Raw genomic sequence first — 24,563 nt, forward strand, 5'->3', positions numbered from 1 at the left:
GTCAAAAGAGGATCGGTAATGCAGCCTTTATCAACTATGCCCCAAAACTATGGAACAAACTACCCCAAAACATCAAGGAAGCCAACTCGCTAGACATCTTTAAAAGACAGCTTAAAACTATAGGATGCTCGATATTGGCTTTTTTACCGATACCGATATTCCGATATTGTCCAACTCTTAATTTCGATACCGATACCGATACCGATATCAACCGATACCGATATATGCAGGGTTTCCCCCCAAAAAAACTGAATAATTTCAGGTAATTAATAATTTCACTGGATGCATTCAAAAGGCTTTCTAAATGTAAGCATTATCTGTGCAAAATATGATAATTAAAAAAGTAAAAATTAACATTACATATCTCTTGTTGTTGAATTAAACCAACATGCATACTTTTGACAATAAATAAAATAAGAATTGGTTCTTACTTGCTTGCCTGGGTAAATAAAGGTTAAATAAATGTAAAAAAAAAAGTTTTTTTTTTTTTTTTTTTTTTTTTTTACCGATACCGATATTTTCCGATATCACATTTTACTGCTGATATCGGCCGATAATATCGGACATCCCTACTTAAAACCTATCTCTTTGCTCAGGCATTTCACTGATAGATATCTGCTACCACCTAGTGGCAAGAGGAAACATCAGGGATATCCTGACACAACTTGTATTTACCTGCACTATTCTTACCCTGCCTACTCTTATACACTGCCTATCAAATTCATGTGTCGGTTATTGCACTTTTTACTTCTTACTGATGACTATTTTTAAACTGAATCATTTTAAACAATTTTTATTATTTGCTAGATCCAAATGTGAAACACTGTGATTATTTGTATTACTGAATAGAGAGCCTATTAGGATGCTAGATCCTAATGTGAAACACTGTGATTTGCCATACCTTGCTATGCTCGCTCATGCCTGTATTTTTTTATGTCCGTTCTATTTTATAATTTTTTGACTATTTTTAAACTGAATCATTTTAAACTATTTTTACTATTTTTGTTACTGAAAACTGTAAGCGGAGAGCCTATTGGGATGCTAGATCCTAATGTGAAACACTGTGATTCTACCTGTCTATCTTTTTATGCTCGCTTATGCCTGTATTTTTTACTGTTGTGAAGCACTTTGAACTGCAACCTCTGTATGAAAAGTGCTATACAAATAAAGTTATTATTATTATTATTATTATTATTATTATTATTATTATTATTATTATTATTATTATTATTATTATTATTATTATTATTATTATTATTATTATTATTATTATTATTATTATTATTATTATATATTTCATCTTTACATTTTAGGAGGTAGTTTCCCTAGTGTTTGGAAAACTACACATGTGACGCTTTTATATAAAGGTGGTGATATAGGGCGGTCAGGTGCAGGGGCGTATCTAGACCCAGCACTCCAGTAGGGCACAGAAGGGCACCAAAAACTATGAAGCGTGAGCGCGTAGCGCGACCGCGAAAAGAATTTGGCCGATTTTGACGGGTTTGTGGGCGAAAATGGGTGGATTTTGTAACTATTTTTTTTTAACTTTATTTCGGTTAGGTTAGGGTTATGTTATTTAATTATTTTGGGGAGCCAGCCCCCCAAACTCCTGAAATGCATAGAAATCTATGAAATAAATAAAACAATCTGACATTTATATTAAAAAGAGCTAGCCCCCCAAACCCCTAAAATACATAGAAATCTATGCATTTTGGAACAGTTACTATATATATAGTCAAGAAAGCATTTAGTCATACTTAAAGTTTAAAGTGCTTTACTTGCATTGAACATTGCATTGAACATTGAACATTGAGGAGACATCATTAGAAAGCACAATGTATGTTTCCATAGTTACGCAGATTACACACAATTGTACATCTCCGCTGAACCAAATGATCACACAGCTATAAACTCCATTTCCGCCTGTCTCTTAGCAATAAACAAATGGATGACGAACAACTTCCTAAAATTAAATGAGGGCAAAACTGAAATCCTACTAGTCGGTCCTATAACAAAAAGAGAAATGTTACAGAGCAATATGGGGCAACTTACTCCTTGGATCAAACCCAAAGTTACAAGTAAATAACCTACACTGGCTTCCGGTAACATTTAGAATTGATTTCAAGGTCCTCCTCCTTATATACAAAGTATAAACATTGCGATCATCTACTATTGAAGGTTCCAAGCCACAGTCTAAAGAAAATCGGGGATGCAGCCTTTGCTAACTATGCACCAAAGTTATGGAACACACTACCTATGGACATTAGGGAAGCTAGATCTCTTAATATTTTCAGAAATAAGCTAAAAACGTACCTCTTCACCATAGCCTTCTAATACACCCCGCTGTTGATTGTACTGTAGCACTATTTTACTCTGGCCATTCTATTGCATAATTTTACTATCTATTCTACTATTCTATTATTGCACTGTATTATTGGTGTGCAAACCAGTCAACTTACAAAAAAGAGCCTGTTGGAGGATTTCAACAAGATAAATGCGACAACATTGCAAAATATTTCACTATAATATTTCAAAGTGAAGTAAAAAATATTATAATAATTATTTGATCATGTTAAATGGTCATTTTATCATGTTAAAAAAGGGGAAATAAAAAACATTTGTAATTTTTTTTAATTTTAAATTTTTTTTAATCAGTGGGGCACAGATGATCATCAGTAGGGCACGTGCCCTACTGATAGTGGTCTAAATACGCCGATGGTCAAGTGGTCTAAATACGCCGATGGTCAGGTGGCGTAACGGAGATTGCGTTCGTCACCAAACCCCGGAGCGGCTAGATTCGCCTGTTCGAATCCAGCTCACAGCTCCGGGGTTGTCACCAGCTTGGCTGGCCGTTCACACTAATACAATTGGCAGTATTAGAGGGTGGGAGAAGCTGGCGGGGTGGGTCCGGGTCGTTGTAAACAGCGACTCCTACAGTTCGGTCGGGGCGCCTGCTAAGCGCGGATAGGACTTGAGTGGGATAGTGTGATCCTTCCACACGCTACGCCCTCTCAATGAGAATCCGTGCTGCCAGGTGAAAAGAAACGGTTGATTGGCTGGACGTGTGTCGGAGGAAGCACGTGATAGCCTCCACTCTCCCAGACCGACTGTGGGGGGTAAGTGCGCAGCGGCCAGGAAGGGGATTGGGAATTGGCATAACGACTAACATTGGGATGGGAGAAAATCGGAGGAAAATGGAGGGGGAAAAAGATCAATAAAAAAAAAAAATAAATAAAGGTGGTGATATAGAGTAGCTAAACAACTATCGACCAATTTCTAAATGACCCTGTTTAGCAAAGGTCATCGAATTATTAGTAAACGACCAATTCAACTCAATTTATTCTGTTTTAAGCCTGCACCAATCTGGTTTTAAAGCAAATCATAGTACTATTTCAGCTGTCACCTTTGTCAATAATGATTTAATAACTGCATTAGAAAACACTGTGCTACCCTCTTTGTTGACCTTTTATAAAGCATTTGACACAGTTGACCCTCATCTGCTCCTGCAAAAACTAGGTAATATTGGACTTGATAGAGTGGCATGAGTGGCTCATTCTGTGACTATTTGTATGGGAGGCGTGAGTGTGTGAAAACAATTGTGGAATGAACTACCCACCCCACTGACCCAGTTAGGACAGCCAAAACCCATCCAATCTTTTGCCGTCGACTTCTTCAACCATTATCTGAAGAAAAAAAATCGAACCCTAACTGTCTTGCACTTGTCCTAATAAACTAACCTACACTGTAGCACTCAACACTTTGATGAACATTGTTACTCAGCTGATAAAGTTGTGCCCTTCCTGATGACTTGTTGTACGGAACTTGTAAGTCGCTTTGGATAAAAGCGTCAATGACTAAAATGTAAATGTAATGTAAAACAGGTGATTGCCCAGTCTGAGTTTTTGCAGATAACAAAGAGTGTACCGCAAGGTTACATTTTGGGCCCAATCCTCTTCACCATTTATCTAAATAATATAGTCTCTTTGTTCAATGGATGTCAAGCCCATTTGTATGCACATTATACTATCATTTATTGTATTGCTGACTCGTTCAGCTAGCAATGGATAACCTCAAACATTCCTTTGATGCTCCGCAGGAAGTTTTCATCAAGCTTAAACTGGTGCTGAATGGTAGTCAAATTAAATGTATGCTATTTTCTAGATCATAATATATATAGATCATACATATCTAATTGTTTACTTACAGTATTATACTCTAAATGGATCCACTATTGAGAAATTCACTGAATAGAAATATCTTGGAATTTGGCTTGATGTACTTTTAAACACCACATAGCCAATCTATTATGATTATGTAATTTATAGAAATGCTGCCCCTTCCACTCTTTTACCCCTAGACATGGTCTATCATTCTGCTCTTAGATTGATAGTTGTAGCACTCATCACTGCATCCTGTATGATGAGGTGGGTTGGTCTTCCCTATCAGAGACAAAATAGACATTGGCATCTGTTTATCTTTAAGGCCATTGATGGAACATTTCCACCATGTATCACAACAATGCTAGATGGACCTTATCTGACCCGCTCAAATGATTAGCTTAAGCAAATGGCAGACTTTTTAGTATGGTCCCATGAGTTCAGTCTGAAGTCTGCCATTTGTTTTGATGCACCAGCTTCCTGGAAAAATCAATATGCCAGTGCCACTATTCTATTCTATTTCTTTTTTTTTCTCTTTTCACTTGTGTTTTTGTTCTATTTAGTCTTTTTTCCCTTTCATGTGTTGTAATCTCAACGGCATTGCAAATGAGGGTAAAACCTCAATGTCCATTATGAGAATAGATAAAAGTTTCAATCAATTTAGAATGTATTCGTTTATTTGTAAGGGACAATTAATTAATGAACATTCAGCATTTTGCAATAAAACATAGATGTTAATACACCCGAATTAGCTGATAGTGTAGTAGTCCCCACATAAAACCACATAAAACCAAAAATACGATACATGAAATACATGTATTTGTACCACAAATACATAAAACCATGAAACCAGAACAATACATAAAACCAGGAATGCATACGGTACAATTACAAGGTTAAAAGACAAAGCAGAAGTAGAAATGACAGGAGTAATACTTATCCTAAAATGCGACTAGAGTGCTATCTGGGTCATATCCTAAAGTGCAAATGCTAAAGTGCGAGCTAGGCTTATCCTAAAGTGCTCTATTTTTTTTAAAGTGCATATTAGGCAGTGCTATCATAAAGTGCTCATTGCTATCATAAATTGCTTATCGCCCCCCAAATGCCACTAGGCCTAGTGTTCACAGGTCTGCCTGCCTATGAGCCATGATTTAAGCTGTCTCTTTAGAGCAGCAAATGTAGGACTTTCTCGAATAGCCATAGGCAAGGCATTCCAGCTAGTGCAACCTTTAATAGATAGAACATTCTGTGCAAAAGTAGACTTTCTAGGTTGGACAACACATTCCCCCATGGAGGCTGACCTAGTACTAAGCTGACTATTTTTTCTTCCTAATAAAGTCCCCCAGGGGTGGATGGGGCCAAACCGGTCAATACTCTCTATATAAGACAAGTGCTTTTAAATAACTTACAATTTTCAAAGCTTAAGACTGTGCCTCTCTAAGATTGCACAGTGGTGATATGACTGTGGTTTCCTATCAAATACCTTGATGGCTCTTTTGTACAGCTGTTCGTTGTAATGAAGGGCCTGATTTGTTAAAAATGTTGTAGGCAAAATTTTATGGTGTTACCTTTTTGATATGTTTTATGGTTAGGGTCCAGTACGAACCCAAGATATTTAAATTCGGTTACCAGATCCAGGTCTACTCCCTCTACACACCGGATTTGCTCAGCATACCGGATTTGCTCAGCATCACAGGGCACTTGCCGCTTGGTGTTTCCCCCCCCAGCTCTTTTCTTTGTGCTGGATGATGCAGCAGCCCCCACACATGGAATGACAGCTTTCTTACTATTTTCTTTCGCAGGTTGTTTGGAGAACATCATGCAGACGGTTTCTTTTGTGTTAAGCTTAAGACATGTGCTTTTTAACCAGTCTTGTATCTTGGTCAGTGCATCTGTGAGTCCCTTCCATGTGTGAAGATTACTGTGTCATCCGCATACATCTGAACATTAAAATCAGGGTAAACATCTGGGAGGTCATTAATGTACAGTGAGAATAATAAAGGTCCCAGAATTGAGCCCTGTGGGACTCCAACATGGCTGCTGAGGTAAGGGGATTTTACACCATCAATAGTAACACATTGAGATCTATTTGACAGATAAGACTTAAACCAGGATATAGCATCTGTAGAAAAGTTTAAATATGTGAGCTTTGAGGGCGGCTGGGTGGCGCAGCGGACATTGCGCTTGTCACCAACGCAAGAGACACCGGGTTCGATTCCGGCTGTCGGCGTTGCCTCCGGCTTGGGCCAGCCGTCATACTAACTCAATTGGCAGAGTTAGCGGGTGGAAGTCGATGGGTGGTAATCTGGACGTTGTGGACAGCGACTCCTACAGGTCGGTTGGGGGACGCCTGCATAGCAGAGACAGGAAATGGCGGGGGTAGTGTGAGCCTCCCACACGTTACACCTCGCCAATGAGAGTCCGCGCTGGCAGGTGAAAAGATGTGACAGGCTGCCTCCTCGTGTACCGGAGGGGACACGTGATGCAAGGCTTCTATCCTCCCTACGGCCAACCTGTGGGGGGCATATGCGAGCAACGTTCAAGACAGGGGAGGGGAGAATTGGAAAACAGCGAAAATTGGGATGGGAGAAAAATATAGAAAATAAGGAGAAAAAGTGGACAAAAAAAAATATATGTGAGCTTCATCAAGAGGACATCATGGTTGACGGTGTCGAATGCCTTCTCGAGGTCTAAAAACACAGCACCTACACAGGGGTTCTTATCCAACAGTAGTTTAACCTTTTCAATAAAAAAGCAGTTTGCTGTCTCAGTGGAGTGATTCACCCGGAATCCAAACTGCATTTAATGCAGTGGCGTAAAGCCTTTGTCAAGATGTTTAATTAATTGGTTTGCTACCCACTTTTCGGCAACCTTCGATACTATAGGCAGGATGCTGATAGGCTGAGAGTTAGCCGTCTGCGTTTTAGACCCAGATTTAAAGATGGATGCCTTCCACGTTGACAGGACTGTTTTTTTACTGATTAACCAAGAGTGGGATTGGTTGTACCAGTGCGTCTAGCCATCTACATGAGTTTTTACAAAGTTAATGTCGATACCGTAAGTCCTTAGCTTTAGAACTCTTGAGAGATTCAATTATCTCTTTCACTTCTGTCTCTGTGATATTTTCTATCTTAAAAATGGGCAGGTCTTCATATTGGACGGGGTGGGGCAGCTGGATGTGCAAATAATCTAGTAATATCGGATACACTAAAATAATTATTAAAAGTGTTTGCCACCACCGTGGGATCCTTAACCAGAGTGTTATTCACTTCTAGCTCAAGGGCTTGCGTCTCCTGTTGAATATGTTTACCTAGTAATTTATTTAAGATTTCTTTTTTTTTATCCACTTTTTTTCCTCATATTTTTCTTGTATTTTCCTCCCATCCCAATTTAGTCATTATGCCAATTCCCCCCTCCCCTTCCTGGTCGTTGCACGCATGTGCCCCCTACTTGTCGGTCTAGGGAGCCCTGAAGTCTATCACATGCTTCCTCCGATACATAGGAGACAGCCAGCAGCCTCTTTTCACCTGGCAGCGAGGACTCTCATTGGGTGAGTGTAACGCGTGGGAGGGCACACTACCTCACCCAGATCCCTTTCTCGCTGTGCAGGCGCCCTGACCGACCTGTAGGAGTCGCTGTTTACAACAACCAGATTACCACCCACCGGCTTCCCTCCCGCTGACACTGCCAATTGTGTCAGTATGACGACCGGCCAAGCCGGAGGCACCGCTGACAGCTGGATTCGATACCAGTGTCTCTGCGGTGGTAGACAGACGCTTAGTCCGCTGCGCTACCCAGCCGCACCCTTTATTTAAGATTTGCCAAGTTTTTTCCACATTGCCCTTTGTACTCTCAATGATGGAAACAAATAAATTGGCTTAGGCTTTTCTTATGGTTTGTGTAACTATATTACGTGCATGTGTAAATTTCTGTCGGTAGCCAGACCAGATTTCAGACATTGTTTGAGCAGTGCATCTCTTGCTTTCATTAGAGTTCTACAGGTCGACTTGCCTTTAAATATAAAGCACCAGCTGATTGGAACAAACTGCCTAGTTCACTCATATCTCTTACTTCTTACCGGTTATTCAAGATATCTTACATGTCGTTTACAGATCAAATTATAATTTTGTATGTGTTTTATAAGGGAACATATATATATATTGGTGATCCTCTTGGGAGGAATCAGTGTGGACTGTGGGGGTGAGCTTGGGAGAGCGTCTGTCAGTGTATAAGTGCATTTGTTGTCCTGTTTTTTGTTTTGTTATGTATTGTATTGTATGTTTTGTATCCTATGGGATATGTAGCATGTTTATCCTTCCAATAAATTTCAAGTTTGGGTCAGCCAGCCAGGGTAAGGTATTACCCTTGTTGGTCCTACGGCTACCCTGGCTGGAAAAAAGAGGACAATACATCTTTAATTTATTTGATAAAGGAGTTACCACTGGTTTCTATATTACTTGAATATAAAGTTTCCTTCCAATCTACCATTTCAGTGCATTTCCTGCACCCGACTCCTAGGTCAATCAATCAATACATTTAGCTCTACACAAATTCAACACCTGGCACTGGTCCACTGCAGGATTTTTCCTAGAAACACTCTGGGGACACCCAGTTAAGGTCACATCAGGTGATACAGTATATAGATTTGCATCACTATTCCCTTCTCTCAGTAGCACACCGGTAATGCCTCATCACAAAATGTAAATGTTTAAAGTCCAAGATTCTGATCAACATGCACTAGGTCAGTGGTTCCCAAAGTCAGGGTCGCGACCCAAAGGTGGGCCGCGAGCAGCCACGGGTGGGCCGTTTTTTTTTTTTTTTTTTTTTTTTTTTTTTATTATTTTTGTCAGGCCACTGAACTTAGAAGCAGGCCAGGACAGTGTTTCTAGTTGTATTCTAAAATTCTATTCTATTGTATTCTAAAATGTGACTATATGGTTTTATATTAACTTAATAAATAAACAAAAACGAAAAATCTACTTATTTCAACGAACATTTCAAACTAAATAACAGATTATGCACATAAAACGCTGAAAACAACCGAAGCAACAATAGTATTTTAATGAGGCTATTATTATTATCATTATTATTTTGCAACAAGTTAGCCCTCTCATAAATAGCACATATAAATGAATAACTAACTTGAACTAACTTAATAGGATTGAAGTGATATTTGGCTTAAAAAATCGGTCGCCTGGCAAAAAAAAAAAAAAAAAAAAGCCTGACGATGTGCATTGGGCCGCGGCTCTCTGACGCCTTATTTTCTGGGCCCTGGCCTGAAAAGTTTGGGAACCCCTGCACTAGGTAACCCAACATTCTGACCAGTTGAGATTTATTTTGGCAGTAGCCAGATCCCAAACCAGAGATCACTTGGAAGTGGCACACTACACCATCCCACACCACACCAACCCCCCACATGAGACAGGAGTGAGGGGGATGATCAATAGCGGACTGGCCATCGGAAGCACCAGCCCAGGAGTTACAACTACTGACTTATGAAAATCTATCACCCCCTCTCCTCCCCTCTCTCCCTCCTGTTCTGCCAGCTGGGGGAGAGAGAATCAACAACTCCAATGACTACAATGATACAATACAAGTTCCTCTCCATTTCTTGCCCAATCACTTGTGCATATATACATATACACATACACAACCGAACCGTTTCAGTGTGTAGGCCCGGACTGGCCATCGGGACGTTCGGGACGAATGACTGGCCCATTTAGTCCACTCCGATCGGCCCACTTTGTTAGGGTAGGGCTGAAAAAGTTAGATGTAAAAATGAAAATTGCCACAGAAAGATGCTCAAAAATGATAAAAAAAAAAAATAGCCTACTAGCTCTTGCAGTGATTTCAGTAATCTCCCAGGTGACATGGTCTGCACGGCAGGCCGGTGTGGGCCAGTGTGAGCCGCTGTGTGAGTCGGTGTGTGGGCCACTAATGTGGGCCGGTGTGTGGGCCTGTGTGTGGGCCAGTGTGTGAGTCAGTGTGTGGGCCACTAATGTGGGCCGGTGTGTGGGCCAGTGTGTTGGCCATTGTGTGGTTCGGTGTGTGGGCCACTAATGTGGGCCGGTGTGTGGGCCAGTGTGTGGGCCAGTGTGTGGGCCGGTGTGTGGGCCACTAATGTGGGCCGGTGTGTGGGCCAGTATGTGGGCCGTGTGTGGGCCGTGTGTGGGCCGGTGTGTGGGCCAGTGTGTCGGCCAGTGTGTGGGCCGGTGTGTGGGCCGGCAGTGGCGCCGGCAGGATTAAATTCCATAGTATGCATGCATGCTCGCTCGCCCAACACACACGCACAAAGAGAGAGAGAGACACACACACACACACAGAGAGACACACACACACACAGAGAGAGAGACACACACACACACAGAGACACACACACACACAGAGACACACACAGAGAGAGACACACACACACACACACACACAGAGAGACAGAGAGAGAGAGAGAGAGAGAGAGAGAGAGAGAGAGAGAGAGAGAGAGAGAGAGAGAGAGAGAGAGAGAGAGAGAGAGAGAGAGAGAGAGAGAGAGAGAGAGAGAGAGAGAGAGAGAGAGAGAGAGAGAGAGAGAGAGAGAGAGAGAGAGAGAGAGAGAGAGAGAGAGAGAGAGAGAGAGAGAGAGAGAGAGAGAGAGAGAGAGAGAGAGAGAGAGAGAGAGAGAGAGGGAGAGAGGGAGAGGGAGAGGAGAGAGGAGAGGGAGAGGGAGAGGGAGACACAGACACACAGAGAGAGAGAGAACAATATTCGAAAATTACAGACCTGTTTAGTAGAGGAAGGAACAAGTGACTTGCTGCGAAACATGCTGGTGATGTAGAGTAGGAAGTTTAATTGGGGAGAGACAGAGAGAGTGACAGACAGACAGGCAGACAGACAGACAGACAGACACAGAGAAAGAAAGACACACACACAGAGACACACACACACACAGAGAGAGAGACACACACACACACACACACACACACACACACACACACACACAGAGAGACACACACAGAGAGAGAGAGAGAGAGAGAGAGAGACACACAGAGAGAGACACACAGAGAGAGAGAGAACAATATTCGAAAATTACAGACCTGTTTAGTAGAGGAAGGAACAAGTGACTTGCTGCGAAACATGCTGGTGATGTAGAGTAGGAAGTTTAATTGGGGGAGAGACAGAGAGAGTGACAGACAGACAGGCAGACAGACAGACAGACAGACAGACACAGAGAAAGAAAGACACACACACACAGAGAGAGAGACACAGAGAGAGAGAGATAGAGAGAGAGAGAGAGAGACACACAGAGAGAAAGAAATCCAGAGAGAGAGAGACACACACAGAGACACACACACACACACACACACACACACACACAGAGAGACACACGTACAGAGAGAGAGACACACAGAGAGAGAGATACACAGAGAGAGAGAGACACACACACACACACACACACACACAGAGAGACACACACACAGAGAGAGAGAGAGACGCACACACAGAAACACACACACACATAGAGAGAGAGAGAGACACACACACACACCCACAGAGAGAGAGAGACACACACACAGAGAGAGAGAGACACACACGCACAAAGAGAGAGAGAGAGAGACACACACAGAGAGAGAGAAAGAGACACACACACAGAGAGAGAAAGAGATACACACAGAGAGAGAGAGTGACACAGAGAGAGAGAGACACACAGAGAGAGAGACACAGAGAGATACCTGGAAAGCGAACGGGCTCTTGGAATGGGTGTCTGGGAGGAAGTGGGGGGTCTTTCGATGTTGATTAAACGGCAAGCAACTAATGTCATGAGTGCAAAATTAAAGGACAATAAATCGAATCTAACTGAAATTGTGTAGCACAGACCTTTCTATGGATCAAAACCTCAATATTATTAGAGAAGAAAAAGGTATGTATCTTAATTAACACTCCAGCATTTTGGGAACCCTGGAGTTAGACAAGAAGATACATACCTTTTTCTTCTCTGTGCATGCGTAGGAAGACGCACACCAGTTAGCCTAGCTTAGCGTCAGTCACTGGAAGTAGGTTCCTCCATTAGCCTAGTTCCCAACATCTTCCTACTCCTACTGCATGCAGAGTATCTTCTTGTCTAACTCCAGGGTTCCCAAAATGTTGGCGTGTTAAGATACATACCTTTTTCTTCTCTGTAGGAGTAGGAAGACGTTGGGAACTAGGCTAATGGAGGAACCTACTTCCAGTGACTGACGCTAAGCTAGGCTAACTGGTGCGCATCTTCCTACTCCTACTGCATGCACAGAGAAGAAAAAGGTATGTATCTTCTTGTCTAACTCCAGGGTAGATGGCAAATAAGCTAATTTCCCAAAATGTTGGAGTGTTCCTTTACTTCATGTATCCTTAATCCCTAGGCTAATGAGGCACAAAAATGTTAGTAAAAAAAATAAAACGTATGCCAATGACAGGAAGTAACGGTATATGTGTGTGTGTGTGTGTGTGTGTGTGTGTGTGTGTGTGTGTGCACTGTGCACGAGTGCACATCTAGGGGCGGGGTGTAGATTTGGTCTCCCTGATGTTGACTCCTTAGCCACAGCCTTGGGTTGTTTAATACTGGACGAGTGTATCATAACGACCGTTGTGTGGGCCGGTTTCGAGGCCGGTGCGTGGGCTGGTGCGTCTGAATGTCCCGGGCTGAATTTGTGTCCCAGTCCGCCCCACTGTGTACCGTACCGAACGGCTGTAGTGTGTACCGAACGAATACAACGGTATGTTAACCGCCCACCGGGGGCTGTTTTTTTCACAATCTAATATAACTATTATTATTCTTTCTTTTCTTTACAAGTTGATTATTAATTTCAATATAGAATATTCGTTGACAGCCCTAAAAGTACAATTAGTTACTGCACACGACATCACCTCTGAGTGGAACATGGAAAGCCAAACTTCCCCCACTGTACCGAAAACCCGTACCGAACCGTGACTTCAAAACCAAGGTACGTATTGAACCGTGGTTTTTGTGTACCGTTACACCCCTAATACACATACACATACACATACACATACACATACACATACACACACAGCAAATTGGGGGGGAAATCAATAGCATGCTTGTCCCCCAAAAACACACAACTTGAAGCCCCTTTCACGTACAGTATGCACTGGGCTCCAGTCCTGACAATCTGCACATCTCCCAGCACCCAAGTCCTAAATCTGCGTAATGCCAAACTGAGCCCATGTCGGCACACAAGCAGATAATTGTTTGCAGAATTCACACAGCGAGCGAGTGGGCGTATTTGATTAACGTGGACTAACTATAATTAGTCCACTATACTTAACTATAATTAAATTAAAACAGTGTGAAGGTGCACGTCGAGAACTACGTCAGCAACATCGTACATTCATATGAAGTGTGTGCATCTCACAATATTTTAGCCTGTATGAAGTTATTATTAAGTGGTCATAATTTGTGAAATAGTTCAGCTTTTGCTCAATAATGATGTGTAACAGGAAATATCTGGCTATGCTGGCCAGTTTGCTCCACATGTCTGACTGAGGATGAGAGATATGAAATGCAATTTGCTCGTCATCCACATTTATGTACATAAATTAACAGTTTATGAGTAATACAAACCTTTTGGATTGATTGTAAACAATTTATATACAGTTTCACGGTGTATGATCTAGTTCTTTGCACTGTTGGTCATTATTTCATTCTGGGAATACCATTGACCCTTATTCACTTAATTTTAACCCTTTATTTTAACTAGAAAAAAGTTAAGGTTGCCCTCATTTGCAACAATGTTGAGTATGGCAGTTAAATAAATATCTAAAATGATGATCTTCTATACACAGGCGGAGGAGGTATTTTCCCTTTCTGCGTCATGCCCTGCTGCTATAGGTGCCTTTCGCCTAAATGCAGTAATTCCTAGTGAGTCCCATTGCAAAGCTTATGAATGAATGAATGAAAACTTTATTTAACAGATTGCAGAATGGGTACAATACAGTACGGCTCATTACATACAATTGTTAAGGGGATGCAGACCTGAGAAAGACGTTTGTCTTGTTTCCATCAGGGTCCCCCATTTTCAATTCGTATAGACATTTATGACATACATAACATACATGACATTTATGGCATAGGGACATATAGGTATTTAGTACTGATACATTTGTGACATAGGCGGTATTCAAATATACAGTACTGTTACCCCTAGATCCTGACAGAGTATATACATATGATGGGGAGGGGACTGTACATTAGGAGGGGGTGGGTGGGTGGGTGGGAGGGGAATATACATACGGCGGGGAGGGAATATATACATGCGGTGGGGAGGAGACTGTCTATTAGGAGGTGGTGTTTGGGGGGTTTTGGGCATTTACGGTGGCCAGTTTCGAATTGCAGCCTCCCGTAGGTGCTCTTTAAGGGCGGTTTTGAATGTGGGCAGGGATTCACATTCCTTTACAGCTTTGGGTAGGGCGTTCCACATTGTTGTGGCATAATTGCGAAACGTGTTTAGTCCCTTGTTTGAGCCGAATCTGGGTTTAACATGATTTGTTGAGCTTCCTCTGGTGTAGTGGTTGTGGTATTCACTGACCTTTGGGAAGTATTTTGACATGTACATGGGCACCCCGGTCGTATAGTGTATCTTGTAGACCAGGCCCATTGCAAGTTGCTGTACTCTGTCGTCTACTCTAAGCCATCCTAGGTTGGCAAAGTGGGCAGGGGTGAGGTGGGTTCTGGGGTTCAGGTCAAGTAGTAGTCTGACCAGTTTGTTTTGTGATGTTTGTAATTTTGTTTTAAGCGCCTTTGAGGTGCTTTGGTACCATGAGGTGCACGCATAGTCATAGTACCCTTGAATGAGTGCTCCTGCCAGAGTCCTCAGGGTATTCTTGTTTACCAGAGAGGAGATCCGGTACAAGAATCTAGTTCGTTGGTTGACTTTTTTTATTACATTGGATGCCATTTTGTCACAGGAAAGATTTGCCTCTAGGATGGAACCCAGTTAGGTAATTTCGTCTTTCCTTGTGACAATATTGTCACCCACTGTAACTGAGAAGCCGTCGGTCTTGCTGAGTTTGTTATTTGAACCGAAGAGAATGGACTCTGTTTTGCCCATGTGTAATGATAGTTTGTTATCAGCGAGCCATATGCAGATTTTGCCTAGTTCCGTGCTGAGGGTTTTTTCAACCTGCAATTTGTTCTTGTCAGAGACCAGCAGGGCTGAGTCGTCCGCAAACAGGAACAAGTTGCAGTCACAGGCTGACGACATGTCATTTGCATAAATTAGGAAGAGTAGCGGTCCTAGTATGCTTCCTTGTGGAACACCACAGCTCACTGTGAGGGGGGGGGATAGAGTACCGTTTACCTCTACCATCTGTTCTCTCCCCTCCAGGTAGGATTGCATCCAGCTCACTGATAGGCTATCAAAACCAATTGCTTTTAGCTTGTCCATTAGAATGGAGTGATTGACAGTGTCGAAGGCCTTTTGTAGGTCCAGCATGACCATGCCGCAGTATTTGCCAGCGTCCACCTCTTGTTTGATGTGGTCGTTCAAATAGAGGAGGCATGTGTCAGTGGAGTGGGACGTTCTGAAGCCAGATTGGAATTCGTAGATTAGGTTTTTTTCCGCCAGGTACTTTTCGACCTGTTCGTAGACTATTTTCTCCATGACTTTCGAGATGGAGGTAAGAATAGAAACAGGGCGGTAGTTGCCTGGGTCTAATTTGCTGCCCTTTTTGTGTAGAGGGGTCACTCTCGCAATTTTGAAGTCCTTGGGGACGTGCCCCTGTTTTATAGAGAGGTTTATTATGTGTGTGATGACTGGGGTGATGGCGGCTGCTGCGTCTCTGAGGAATTTGGAGGGGATGTTGTCATGGCCAGTGGCCTTGTTAGGTTGGAGGGCGCTCAATTTTTTGAGTACCTCATCGGTTGTTACCATTTCAAGTTTGAAGTCGTCTTTGTGGACCCCTAGGTTTTTGTAGTATGCTACTATGTGTTCTACCCCATAATGCCCTGAGTGGGAGGGTAGTTTGTTTACCAGTGTTGTGGCTATGTTTGTGAAGAAGATGTTTAAGTAATTGGCTACATCCAGCTTGTCTGTGATGAGCGTGTTGTCCGTCTTTATGTTTATGTTTGAGAATCTGGTTTTAAGTTTTTTACTGCAGCCTAGTTGATTATTGAGTAATTTCCAAAGTTCGCGGGGTTTGTTTTTGTTTTCCTCAGTTTTGTCGTTGATGAAATTTCTTTTTGCGGTTCTGATCATGGTGTTTACGTCATTTCTTAGTCTGTTTCTTTGGATTTTTAGTTCAACCACGTGGGCTTGGAGTTCACTGTTTGAGCTTTTGGAAAGCTTTGTCTGACTTTTATGAAGTTCAGAGCATTTTTTGTCTCTGGTTTTCATAGCGGCCAGTATTTCAGTGTGCATCCATGCCTCAGCGCGATTTTTAACCCTGGTGGTTCTTATCGGTGCCATGTTGTTGAGTATTGCTGTGAATTTGGTTTTGAATCCAAGCCATGTTTCTTCAACCTGTGTACCACTGAGCTCATCTTACAGATGTGAAAATCTTTCAAAACTAAATTTGTTGTTGTTTCGCGTATATAAGGAGCACATATTTGATAGAATTTAAATAGTGATGTGTGGACAATGAATCGGTAAGATGGTAAAGGTGACACTGAGAGCACAGCAGGTGAATGGTCTGTGTACAATACTACTAGAGAATAAAGGTCAACTGAGTATAAAAACTCACACCAACATTCCGTGGGTCCACAAAATCTCACACTATCTATGGAGCAGCTCCAGACTTTAAACTTGATGACATCACAAGTTTGAGTCTTACTTCTTTGGTATCTGGTTTTGGGAGAGAGCAACTCGTGTTCACAAATATTGATTGAACTTTCCTGGGCCATGGAAATAGGACATTATCTGAATTATCTGGCTCAAAGAGTCAATTTATTTTTGTCCCAGTCCACCCCGGGGGATGAGCATGGTGTTTACCTTGGCTCTGCTCCCCTGTTTAAAGTACAAGATATATACACCAGCAGCTGCATGGGCACTGTACCGCTTCACCCTCCTGGCGACGTGTCGTGTGCCTCCATATACCTTCACATCGCCTGACCTGGACATGAATTCCCTGGGTGTTACTGTGGTCCTGGGTCTCCTGGTGGGGGCATGGGCACAGCTGATGGTGCCACTCGTGATGCGCCCGCCATGCGACTCAGATGAGGCAGAGGGTGCTGCCCTGGCGGCCCAGGAATATCTCAACGCCCAGCACAGCCATTTCTACAAATATGCACTTAACCAGGTCGAGGACATCAAAGTCCTTCCCAAGGTAAATCAGCCAGTGTAGGACAACGAAGTAGCCTAAACCCTTCAGAGGAAGCGCCGTAAAAGATATGTATGACTGACCTTTTGCATTAGCATTGGATGACGAAGGCATAGGAAGGAAAGAAAATAAACAGACGTTGAAATAACAAGCTGAAGATATTGACCATCTAGCTAACATGCTGTGATTGTGTGGTTTCTGACGTGAGACTTTACCATAGCTTCTCATCATAATAATGCATTTTTTGTTAGGCATATTCCATGCAGACATCCCTTGCACCATGGGCGTATACCAGCAGAATGTATTAATCAATGTATTTCTTCTGCCGATGATTGAAAGTCATTTGACCAACAGCAATATGGCTTGTTCCATATGACTCATAATCAGGTTGAGTGAGGGGGGGAGTGGTGTGCGTGCGTGCGTGTGCGTGTGCGTGTGTGTATTTGAATAGGGTCCGGAGACATGATAGTTTGTGTAGTTGTGGTGATTCAAGGTATATTACTCAAGAGTTTGTGTTTGGTACCATGTTCCACAAACATTTCAGATAAGATGGAGATAGAGCTTCACGGACATCACAGCCGTGTTCTGAATCCCACTCACGTTTTTGGAAATTGATTTGCATATCCAATGGACATTCAAGACGAGATGATAATGACGACGCAAAACAAATTTCTGTATCAACAGACAATAAAGAACTATCTTATCTTATCTAGAACAGGGGGGCGACAGTGGCTCGGGAGGTAGAGCAGTCGTCTGGAAATCCGGAGGTTCCCGGTTCGATTCCCGCACCTCCCGGGCAGCATGTCGAAGTGTCCTTGAGCAAGACACTTAACCCATAATTGCTCCTGATGAGCAGGTTGGCACCTTGCATGGTTGCCTCCGCTGTCGGTGTGTGCATGTGTGAGTGAATGGGTGAAATGTGAGGAACAAAATTGTAAAGCGCTTTGGATAAGGACATTCTAATGTGCTACTCTAACTGTACTTAGGCTAATGGAGACAACATATATTTCCTGGAAGTGGAGCTGCTGGAGACTGACTGTCACGTCCTGGACCCCACACCTGTTGCCAACTGCACCGTCAGGCCCAGAGTATTGACGGTGAGGCCGACTGACACACAGCGCAGGCCCTCGTCCTCCCTTAACCTCCATCATGTCCCTTAGTCCAATAGACCTCAGTGCTCATGAATCATGTCTATAACAGTATAATAGTAATACATTTTCCACTACAGTTACCACAAAGAATCAATTAGGGTATTGATGTGAATGCCATCTGTATAAGAGCGTGTTGATTTGCTGTTTCCACTCAGGCAGTGGAGGGAGACTGTGATGTGGTGTTGAAGAAGGTGGGCGGAATTCTGACGGTCACAGCGTTCAAGTGTAAAACAGATGGTAAAGATTATGGTTGACATTGTCAACTATATACCACATCATCACTACATGCACACACACACACACACACACACACACACACACACACACACACACACACACACACACACACACACACACACACACACACACACACACACACACACACACACACACACAGCCATGTTTTCGTGTGTGGGACATTCCATTGACTTACATCTCAAACTCCTTACCCTAACCTTAACCATAGCAACTACTGCTTAACCCTAACCCTAACCCTGAAAGAGTTCCCTTACCTTGTCAATAAATCTTGTTTTCATCACTCATGGGAAAACAAGGGCACATACACAAACACACCAAATATAAATGCATCTCTTTCCCTGATAATATTCAGAATCTAGAGAGGACCTCTGCTTCGGTTGCCCCACGCTGCTTCCCCTGAACAACACCGCTGCACTGGACTTCGTCTCTGCTTCTTTGGTATCCATCAACGAAAAACAATTAAACCAATCAGATGTGTTGTTCGCTCTGTTGGAGATTGGAAGGATGTCAACACAGGTAAACATACTCTGATTTGGTTTGTTTGCAATTCATAATGACACTTACACTGCAAGGATTGACCATATTCACACAGCTGCCATTTTGCTCTAATGCCAAATGCAAAATGGCCCCTGTGTGAGTATGGTCAATGGGCAAATGCCATTATTAAAATGCTATGTTTTTAAAAGCATTACAGAGAAGACTCCATTAATCTACAAAGATCTTTCAACTGATTTCAGATGGTGTCTGGTGAACCTATCTATATAGCAGAATATGCTATAGTAGAAGCAAACTGCACTGGTGGAAACTGTGTGCCCCTGGCTCATAATATGGCTGTAAGTATGCAGGACATCAGTTAATGTATTTTAACATGTATAATTAAATTTTTTTAATCAAAAAAAATACTTAGTTTGTAAGTGCATAATACTGTACAGGGAATGATGGATGTTTTAAAATTGTATCGAGCACAATTCATTATGTTTGAATTTCTCTACAATCTGCCTACTGTAACTAATGTAAATGTAAATGTAAAACCCTCAGAGACCCCGGCTGACATTGTTGTATTTCAGAGGCCGTAGCAGGCTCGTTTTTAAAGCTAAAGTGAGGACACTGGTATCATATGAAACTAGACGACCCTAGGAATCCATTGGTACCCTGCCATGCTAGCTTGTCTGCTGGGGCTAAATAATACCAAAGTTAGGCAACACTCTGGTGAAGGGGAGACTCACTTCAAGATATCTGAATGTTATCCACAAGTCTCAGTGTAGGCATGTCCACTTTATGCTAATGCCATGCAGTTGTTTGGGGCAAAAGCCATGCAGTGTTCTACATGCAGTATGAATGTGTTATTTTCACCTATTCTAAAAATGGTGTATTTTAATATTTCTAAACAGGTTACATTTTGCACCAAATCTGTGTAACAAAATGGTATCAACCCAGAAATTGCAATTATGAAACATAATTGAGCATGGCAATGGCCATCATACACTTCCATCACAATGTTCTAAACCCTATATACTCGAAACGTTCAACATTTGAATAGGCTAGATCCAGATGTATGACTAGAAACTAATTAATCTTCAGGCTCCCAGTTTCCAGATGATGTATAACTTCTATGTGGCATATACTGTTGACCTGCTATCTCCCTGTAAAGACCCCCCCCCCCCTTTAAAAAAGACAAACGGGTCTATGGTGGATCTCTAAGGGTTAACCCTAACAAAGACTATATTAGATTGACTATGATAGCAATTAGGTGTGAACGAAAGGACGGCATATAATTTTTCCTTTCTTTTCTCCACCAGCAACGTGGCTTCTGCACAGCGAGGGGTTCTGAAGTGGCTTGCAATCTATTTCCCGCTCTGATGGTAAGATAATACATGTACAGTATAAAACGTATACAGTATATACAGTACACACACAGTCACAGGCCTATAGTCGAGCAGCAGTGGGTCGATGGAGGTGAGAGGGTTCTTCCTAGGTTACACAAGGTCTTTTACCGCTCCATGATACACTGTTTAAACGTCCAAATGAACAAACCACTACCACCATGTCCCGTCTCTATTTGAGCTTGATTGCAAAACACAGCGGGACTGAAGTTGTGACCCATGCCGTTGTTTGCCGACATTATGGGCACATGGCCATGCCAGCCTTATGGACTCACAGTGATATCAATCCTTTGTGATTACCGGGGGGGGGGGGGGGGGGGGGGCAGAATGTCTGCTCTTATTTCATGTGGCTTTTAAAAAGAGAAGAAAATTATATATACATATCGTTAGCCTCATACGATAATTGCCTAAGTCATTTTTCAAGATTTTTGGAAAAGAAGAAAAAACGAATTTTCTAGCAAATGTGAAAATAAGTTCCACAAGTATCAACAAGTTTGCAAAAATACAAAAACATAACAACCATTGCGTAACAAAATAAGGTGACTTTTAACTCTTTGAGCGCCACCAGCTTTCGCCATCTGTACCGCCTGGCACCAGCGTTATTGACCATTTTAGCGATGTTTGCAGACCCATCGTGTGTTCTGTATTATAGCTATGGAGACAATAGTATGGCTCATTTGACAGGCATTGTTCATAGTCCATTACTGACTAATCAGTTCATTTCTACATACTGTAGTTTGTTACACGCTACACGCTAAACAGCGCCCCTTTCCAAAATAATCCAGTCTTTTTTCATAGATTGCGAGATATGACGCGTTATATATGTGTGACGGATCATACTGGTCTGCGTTGTGTTTGATGTTAAATGTTAATGTCCCGAGGGGGAGTCGAACAGGGGGCTCCCGCGTCCGCGGGCGACGACACAGGCCGCTGCACTAAGAAGTGAATTCACTCCTAACTACCGTACCTATGCGTCTGTTAACCCTGTTATGGGGAAGTGAGTTTAATTTACCAGCCCGCACTGCCACAGTCACTCGTCAACACACCTGTTTCCGTGACTGTGGACATACCCACGGGCTTCCCCGTTACACTCACCTCCCTAAACTCACGCCCCTCAGGACATCCGGGTCACTGGGCACCACTGTGACGGATCATACTGGTCTGCGTTGTGTTTGATGTTAAATGTTAATGTCCCGAGGGGGAGTCGAACAGGGGGCTCCCGCGTCCGCGGGCGACGACATAGGCCGCTGCACTAAGAAGTGAATTCACTCCTAACTACCGTACCTATGCGTCTGTTAACCCTGTTATGGGGAAGTTAGTTTAATTTACCAACCCGCACTGCCACAGTCACTCGTCAACACACCTGTTTCCGTGACTGTGGACATACCCACAGGCTTCCCCGTTACATATGCAATAAGCCCAAATCGTTCTGGTTGATCGCCTGAAACCCCAAATACTCCCAAATCAAAGGTATATACCATGTACACATGTGTCTTCACAAAATCATCAAGGGGGGGTCTAGAAACTGCGATCGTGTTTGTAGAGCATGTTTTACGTCCGGTAAAACACAACACTGTGATCGTTACAAAAACATGTTTCAGGTTCGGTAAAATAGACATAGAATATACCTTACCTTAGCCAGAAGGTATTCCAAAAAGAATTATTCCCAGTGATCGCATCGCCATCGCTATTACCCGTGTATATGTCTATACTCGTCTATATGGGAAATAGGCTTCAGGCAAAAAATCTCGAAGCAATCGCTCTGACTCCGAGGAGGAGGGGCCCTTGCAGAAAAAAAAGAGAATAGGTGTATCCACACCAAGCTATTCCAGTTCAGAAGGTAGGCGATACTGCCACCTGGTGAGATTCGATCGTCATTGCAATTCCAACGTAGGCAGATGAGCCAGGGAGACCTAGAGGGCTCTGGCTGACCGTATAGAACGGGGATCAAAGAAAAAGATCAAAGGATCAAAACCCGAGTATACTCTGGTTTTCGCGCTCAACGGTTGGCAAGATAACCCGACTATACTCGGGTATGGCCACCAAAGAGTTAAACAAAATATATTGTGACTTAGGCATTTTTTCCTCGTACATACATACATGTCATACACACACCATTTTGTTAGCCTCATACGATAATTGCCTAAGTCATGCGATCGCCATCTGTGTATGTAACGTTAAAATGCACAAGTCACACGAGTGAGTTAGGCAGATGGGGATTTTTAATGTAACAAGCGTTCTGATTGGCTGAGGACATAGCCACTAAGCCAGGGCGATGCAGCAGTGTGAGGAGATTACAGCAGAAATCTCAATTTAGCCAAAAAATTACTTAGGCAATTATCATATGAGGCTAACGATATGTTGAAAATACACAGAGGTGAGATTTCAGATTTCTCCATTGACTTACACAATAACATTGAACAGGGACAACTCACTGACACATGTAGTGACAGAAGGTTGATGGTTTATATTTTCAGGGGCTGGACTTGAATGCCGTCCATATAATTCAACCACATATCCATATTATGTTTAAAGGAACATTCCACCCAAAAATAAATAGATGAATAAATAAAGGTAATTTAATTCCCGACTTATATATATACAAATCTTTTATGTTTTGGAGAAAACAAACCACTTTGTTAAAAAAGACAAATCTAATTTTAAATGTCTTTTAACTCAATTAAAGGTTAGATTTCTCTCACATTGAGTCTAAGATCAAGCTGATTATCAACAATGACATTTTCCTAGTCTTTATTTGGTTCACATTTACCTATGGTAACTATCCATCTGTACATCCATACATACACTGTATGTACCTGTTATGACTTCATCTGTTAACTTCAACCATTTATAATTACCTGATGATTATCAACATTTATTCATACATGGTTTTTCAGACTTACGTAGATGCCAACACTACAGACGTGGTCCCTGCACAGCCACCAGTCAACATCCTCCAAAACGTCATGACGGTGAACCACGGTCTGCGGCACCACAAACTCACCACCATCCACGACCCCGAGCTCAGCGGCCTTCTGTCGGAGTCGGAGGAGTCGTCCGAGGTGTCGTCCGAGGTGGTGCCTGTGGTCCCTGCTGTGTTTGTACCGGTGGCCCCTGCTGTGTTTGTACCGGTGGCCCCTGCTGTGCCTGAGGCTGTTGCACCTGCGGCTGCTGAGCCTGAGGCTGTTGCACCTGCGGCTGCTGAGCCTGAGGCTGTTGCACCTGCTGATCCTGAGGCTGTTGCACCTGCGGCTGCTGAGCCTGAGGCTGTTGCACCTGCGGCTGCTGAGCCTGAGGCTGTTGCACCTGCGGCTGCTGAGCCTGAGGCTGTTGCACCTGAGGCTGCTGAGCCTGCAGATGCTTCAGACGCTGAACCTGTTGTTCTGGAACTTGCTGCTCTTCAAGCAGCACCTGCTGCACTTATTCAAGCAGCACCCGCTGCACTTATTCAAGCAGCACCCGCTGCACTTATTCAAGCAGCACCTGCTGCACTTATTCAAGCAGTACCCGTTCCACATATTCAAGCAGTACCCGTTCCACTTATGCCACAGTGCCCAGGGAAGAAGAAATTCTTCTAAGTGTTGAGGCCTCCCACCCCCACAAAACACAATTTTTTGTTTTACTCTTGCAGTCCTCATATGCAAGTCCAGAGTAACCATCCCCAATGTGGGGACATTTTATACTAAAGGATGTGTAAACATGGGACATTTTAGCATTTTGTTTCCAAAACAACAATGTCAGCTAACTAGGTGGAGCTGTGCTTCTAAGTGCTCAAGTCAGAGGGGGGTCATTTTTACAGATATGTACAGTGTACAATGTGTAGCCTA

At 42.8% G+C, this 24,563-nt stretch overlaps 1 protein-coding gene across 1 annotated transcript; it reads left to right on the top strand.

The window, feature by feature from the left end:
- Positions 1 to 17,243: 17,243 nt before the first annotated feature.
- On the top strand, positions 17,244 to 24,321 carry LOC311239341 (uncharacterized protein; the record flags this gene model as incomplete). The annotated part of the gene is made up of 6 exons (XM_084327647.1): positions 17,244 to 17,450; positions 18,431 to 18,541; positions 18,751 to 18,832; positions 19,206 to 19,369; positions 23,634 to 23,857; positions 23,889 to 24,321. The coding sequence occupies 6 exons, from the start codon at positions 17,244 to 17,246 to the stop codon at positions 24,319 to 24,321; spliced, it is 1,221 nt and encodes a 406-aa protein (XP_084183773.1).
- Between the last annotated feature and the right edge of the window lie 242 nt (positions 24,322 to 24,563).

Source organism: Notolepis coatsorum, assembly GCF_963971535.1.
Source record: "Notolepis coatsorum genome assembly, chromosome: 13".
Classification (NCBI taxonomy): domain Eukaryota; kingdom Metazoa; phylum Chordata; class Actinopteri; order Aulopiformes; family Paralepididae; genus Notolepis; species Notolepis coatsorum.